This window comes from Tremella mesenterica (genome assembly GCF_000271645.1).
Source record: "Tremella mesenterica DSM 1558 unplaced genomic scaffold TREMEscaffold_10, whole genome shotgun sequence".
Classification (NCBI taxonomy): Eukaryota; Fungi; Basidiomycota; class Tremellomycetes; order Tremellales; family Tremellaceae; genus Tremella; species Tremella mesenterica.
Genome location: NW_006711234.1, coordinates 237754 through 243833, shown reverse-complemented (window position 1 = coordinate 243833; position 6080 = coordinate 237754). Strand labels below are relative to the sequence as shown.

At 52.5% G+C, this 6080-nt stretch overlaps 1 protein-coding gene across 1 annotated transcript; it reads left to right on the top strand.

The window, feature by feature from the left end:
* Positions 1–1101: 1101 nt before the first annotated feature.
* TREMEDRAFT_64103 (uncharacterized protein) lies at positions 1102–3437 on the top strand (the record flags this gene model as incomplete). The annotated part of the gene is made up of 5 exons (XM_007006412.1): positions 1102–1174; positions 1227–1441; positions 1521–1620; positions 1710–2094; positions 2195–3437. The coding sequence occupies 5 exons, from the start codon at positions 1102–1104 to the stop codon at positions 3435–3437; spliced, it is 2016 nt and encodes a 671-aa protein (XP_007006474.1).
* Positions 3438–6080: the final 2643 nt, after the last annotated feature.

The window sequence follows — 6080 nt, the reverse complement described above, 5'->3', positions numbered from 1 at the left end:
GGCGATGTATCCCGATGTATAGCTATCTCTATTTGTCTTTTACTACTGACAACAATCAAGGATCGCTGAAGAACTTCAGCGATCTTCTCAGCTAATATTATCTACTCCTCCTAGACGTTCATCCAACCCTCTCGCGCTTTGACGTACTTCAACGCACTTCGTCCAACTTCCCCAAGCCCTCGGCCATCCTCTTCCTCCTTCGACTAACTCCGCCTAACATCGCCGCACTTCTGCTCCCATTGTCCCTACTTAGCCTAACTCCGCCTAACATCGCCGCACTTCTGCTCCCATTGTCCCTACTTAGCCTAACTCCGCCTAACATCGCCGCACTTCTGCTCCCATTGTCCCTACTTAGCCTAACCCCGTCTAACTTCGCCGTACTTCTGCTCCCATTGTCCCTACTTAGCCTAACTCCGTCTAACTTCGCCGTACTTGGTGTCAGAAGTCCTGAGTTACGTGTAGAGTAAAGAGGTTAAGGCGTGATGGGGTTTTGATGGCCAAAGGAGGGTCATTGTTGGTGGAGTAATCGAGGTGTCACGACGTAGTTCGTGACAGTCGCCCCCTTCTTTAGCCGCGAACGTCCTCGTGAGCGATTACACCTCTGTCGTGGCAAGAGAACTTAGCAGCGTAGTACCCCCATTCTCTCCCTCCCCATGACCATCCTCCACTCTTCTGCTCTTTGCGCCGCACTTCGTAGTTGGGCCTCCTTTCACTCCAGAACCCGACAATGAGACTCCCCTAACTTCGTCGAGGTTTGCCGTAAGAAGCCCTGTGTCTTTTTTGTAGGTGAGACACGCTTCCTGAATGGCAGCCGAACAACACCGTTGTTTGTCGAAGTAACCCTCGCTTATATTGAGATGAGACACTATAGCGTGGGAATTTTGATCGTCCCTGCGATGCCTTTTGTTGATGAAACGCGAAGTTTGCTGCATGTTGACGACGAGGGGTTAGGTTTGATTATACTAAATACTGAGCAGTTCGTCGAGCTTCTCTCTTTTTCCCATCTGCTTTCAAAACTTTCTATCTCTCTTACCTAGAAAACAGATTTGTTACCTTGAATCATCGCCTCGAGTTTTATTCTCATTTAAATATCTTAACGTCATGGCCCCTTCTACTCCTACACCCAGCCCTTTCGCCGCCATGAGGAACTTTGGTGGTATGGTGTCATCTGCTCGTGAGTTTTCATCGATACTCACCCTACCTCGCCGAACTTGGCTGATGTTCAGTTTCTTTCGGCGACAGATCTCGCCAAGTCTCCTCCCTCGGCCTCGGCACTCTCTCTCTGGGGGAGCCGTCTGGCGCTGCCCCGCCCCCTCGCTCCGCCTCTCCCTCCGCTGGTTCTCCCGTCCCCGTAACGGGTTCTCCTGGAGGGCCTCGGGTTCTCCTGGAGGGCCTCCTCCTGCCGCCACTCCTCGCCGTAGGACGCCCGCCTTTCGTCCTGGTGAGTCTCGCTCAGTGGGGGCTCGGAGTCGGGTGATCGACCCGACACCGAAGAAAGTGAGGATGATGATGATGGGGAGGGTAGGATCGATAGTGAGGGTGAAAGCGAGTTAGAAGAATACCCGGATGATGATGTGGAGGTGATTAGTGTAGAGGACAACAACGTAGATAGTCCTGAGCGTGAGTTCTTCGTCCAACCCCTCACACCTTCGCCGAACTTGGCCTTGTTTATCTGTTCTTTAGCTCTCCAAGACATTGCTAACTCGCAGCCGGTCCTGCCCCTCCCCCTGCTCAAATTGTGGGCCAGAAACGACGCCGTTCCCTCTCTTCTTCTTCTTCTTCCTCTTCTTCTTCTTCCTCTTCTTCTTCCTCTTCCGGGGTTCTCCCCCCCCCCAACGCCATCGCCGCTGCCGCCGCTGCTGCCCCCGCCCGCCCTGCCGCCGCCATCGCCCGCTCTGCCGCCCCCGCCCCCGCCGCCGCCGGTCCTGCTGCCGCCGCCCCCGTCGCTGCTCCCCCCCCTTCTCCCAGAGGGGAGCCTTCGCCCAAACGGGTGAAGAGATCACTGCGGGAAGAAGAGTACTTGTGGGAGAAGATGAAGTCCGAGCCTGGTCGTTGGATCGCGGTTGGTGTTGACGAAGCGTGTGATCGTTGCCGGTGAGTCCACCTATTCGTTCTACGCCGAAGTTACTCCTGCTAATTAGTAGACGTGAGATTATCACGTATAATCGTCCAAACTGGCCCTGCCTCAAGGCAGTCAGGCCACACAACAAGGCCCTCCGTTGTGCTTCATGCACGTCTGGCCCCTGCTCCTTCTGTCCCGTTTCCTCTGCCCGGGACATCCCGCCCCGTCCCTCCGCCCTTCCCCCCTCCTCAGACTCCAGCGTCTGTCCCCCGTTCGCGGGTACCTCCTTCGTCTCTCCGGTCGGTTCGCGGTTCGCCGTACTTCGCCGGACCTCCGCCCGTCGCCTCCGTCGCCGTCGCCCTTCGCTCCTGTGGCCGGCCCATCACGTCTCCCGGCTGTTCCTCCTTCGTCTTCTCGCCGTCCTTCGGCCTCCCGTCCTTCGGCCTCTCGTCCTTCGGCGCCACGTCCGTCCTCTCCAGTGGTAGCTTCTCCTCCGGCTCACAGCACCCGAAGTCGGCGTCCTTCTGTTCCTCCGGCCACTTCGGCGGCCCCTCCCGTCACCCCTCCCTCTGCTTCCCAGAAGACACCGAAGTCTTCTTTAAAGAAATCAAAAGGGAAATCTAAAGAGAAGGAGGTTGCCTTCAATGATGGTGATGTGGAAGGTGAAGATACTCAGCGTGCTGGTCCCTCTGCTCCCCGGTTGTCCCTCGTCCACCCTCGTATCTCCCTGGACGTCCGTATTCCTGAGGACGAAAAGGAATTCGCCACTTATCGTTCTCTCGTCCTCGGTCTCACTACTCAGCTTGAGGCCGCCCGAAATGATACATCTCTCCTGCTTGACTTCTCTTCTCGTCAAGCTAACGCTTTAAACAATGTTACTGCGGCGTTAGTAGATGTAGTCAACACTGGGGCTCTGGACAACGAAGCAAGGACAAGGTTAGCGGACGTCTCTCGCCGAAGCCTTACTGAGATAGCCGATGTTCGCCGAAGACTGTTCGACACCCCCTTCCTAGTCACTCCTATGGCGTATGAGCCACCACCGTCCCTTGACTGGTTAGGTCGCCGTAGTAGTTCTCGTGTCCCAGCTTCCGCCCAGACTGCTCTCGACCTCCTCAGTCTTCCCTTCGAGTGTCTACGGACCATACGTTCTCTGTGGAGGACTCCGAGCATGCAAGCTGCTCGAGATGTCCAGGACTTCGGTGACTTCTTTGGGGCTATGAATCGGGCATGGAATGCTTCTCTCTCTACTGCGTTCCCGTCTGAGACTCTCGATCTACCTTCGGTCACCGGTAGCCTCCACACCAATCCCGCGGGACCGAGTAGATCGAAGGAGAAAGGAAAAGGAAAAGGTAAGGGTAAGAGTAAGGACAAGTGAGCAGTACGTAGCTGTAATCCTATGTTGTATGCAGTACGTTCTATCTCCTAGCCCTTCGCAGTCGCCCTTCCTTCGGCTTAGTAGGGTGAAGTTCGTGGAACTTCGCCAATATGTCATCAGCTCCATCGACGTTCTCCACTGGTTCCCATGATACTGAATCGTCTGTTCCTTCGTAACCTAACCACTCCACCAAGTACTCTAACTTTCCTGACCTCTTATTTACTCTAGAGTCCACAATATCCTTTACCTCCCAAGACTCTCCCACATTGTCTACTTCTACTGGCCCAGGTGGCTCAGCTTGCTGACCAGGAAATATTGGAGGGTGATAAGGACGGAGCAAGGAGACATGGAATACATCATGGATACCTGCCATCGTTCCTGGTAATTCCAATTTACAAGCATGAGAACCTACCTGCCGTACTACCTTGTACGGCCCACTTTGCTTAACATCTAACTTCTTCATTGGTCTCTTCGTCTTAATATTCTCTAACGACAGCATCACTAGGTCTCCTTCCGCGAAGTTCGGCGTAGTCCGGTGTTTCCTATTGTATCCTTCGGCGTACTTCTCATTAGCTTTCTCAATTCCTTCGATACAATCTTTGTGTATTTCAGTCAAGTCTTTTACCACTACCGTAGCAGCGGGCACTTCGACTTCACTGGCCTTAATTTCTTCAGCCCATCGAGGGTGGTACCCATAGTTCGCATAAAATGGTGTCTTATTTATCGCAGAATGATGGGTGTTGTTGTAGGCGAAGCTAGCTCGAGCAAGCAGCTTCGACCAATCGTTCTGCTGATAAGAAGTGAAGATTCGAAGGTAGAGCTCTAAGGATTGGTTGGTTCGTTCAGTCTGTCCATCAGTCTGCGGATGATATGCAGTAGAGAGATGTAGTCTTATCCCGAGACTATCGGTCAAGTTCTTCCAAAATTTCGAGGTAAACTTCGATCCCCTGTCAGACACTATGTTCTCTGGTAGCCCATGCTGAGCTACCACATAGTCCATTATCAACTCGGATAGGCCAGCTGCGGTCAACTTCGTCGTAGTCGGGATAAAAATGGCCCATTTGGTCAACCGGTCCACCACTACTAAGATGGAATTGTATCCATGGGAATTCGGGAGCTCTTCAATGAAATCCATCGAAATGCTGGACCATGGCTTCGTAGCCACTTCCAGTGGTTTAAGCTCTCCATGGGGTCTCTGCCTGTTAGTCTTTGCTCTCTGACACACCGCACATCCAGCGATGTAATCTTCAACATCCTTCCTTACTCCAACCCAAACGTAGTCCCGTAGGACTAGCTCGAGAGTCTTCGCTGAGCCTGGGTGACCCGCTAGGACCGAGTCATGCCGCGTCTTCATTATCTTTAGTCGAGCATCGGCGTAGTTCGGCACATAAGTTCGACCATCGAACGTGAGGAACCCTCTTGAATTCCATCCCCCACGCAGTATTAAGGGGGACCGCGAGGTACGGCGTAGTTCGGTGACCGACCCTGGTTCCTGCACGTTATCATGACATGTTGGATGAGAGCACTTAGCACAGGTTACCCCCAATAATTCTTCTCTAACCTCCTCCACCTCTCCGTCTTCCTGTATTCCGACTATCAAATCCATAGGATCAATAAGGTCGTTCTCTCGCACTTCCTTTGTTCCTTGTAAGGCCCGAAGCAGGTGTTGTAACCCAGAGCTAGTGTCGTCAAGTTCGTCGAACTTCGGCAGGCCTTGGATAAGGTTGCTCTCCTGTACCATAGTACTTCCTTTTCCTGAGTGGTAGTCTGCTCTTCTCGACAGTCCGTCCGGCAGTGTAGCTTGTTTTCCCGGTCGATACACCATTTTAAACCTGAAGTTAGAGAGCTCTTCGACCCACCTACCCTGCCTGGGGCTAAGCTGTTTAGGTTCCATCCAGTAAGTTAAATTTAAATGATCTGTGAGAACTGTAGTCTCTACCTGTAGTAGTAAGTGTCTCCTTCTCCTGAAAGCTTCAACAATAGCGAGTAGCTCCTTTTCCCCTACCGTATAGTTTAACTGCGCCGCCTGGAACGCTCCGGATTCGATGGCCACCGGATGCTCTTGTCCTAACTTGTTCACCTGCGAAATTATGAAACCCCAGCCGAAGAACGACGCATCTGTTTGTAGTAGTGTCTTCAACGAAGGGTCAAAGTGAGCCAATACTGGCGCCCTACACATCCTATCCTTCAATTCTTTAAAGGCTCTTTCCTGCTCTACTCCCCAAACAAACGGCACATCTTTCCTGGTGAGGTCATTGATCGGTTTAGCAATCTTGGAGAAGTTGGGGACAAAACGCCGATAATAACTGACAACTCCCATAAATCCCCTACTCTCTCGCAAGTTCTTAGGACGGGGAAAAGATACGACAGCATCGATGTAATCCGGGTTACTGGAAATTCCCCTCTGTGAAACCACGAACCCCAGGAAGACTACCGAATCTCTCTCAAACTCGCACTTACTGGCTTTAACGAACAAATTCGACCTCCGAAGCACTTCAAACACCTTCGCCGTAGTTCCCCTCAGTTCTTCCAACGTTTGACCGTAGATGAGTATATCATCTATGTAGACTACTACTCCCTTTCCCAGCAGCTCTCGAAAACTTTCATTCAAGAAGTGCTGAAACACAGCGGGAGCATTCCGTA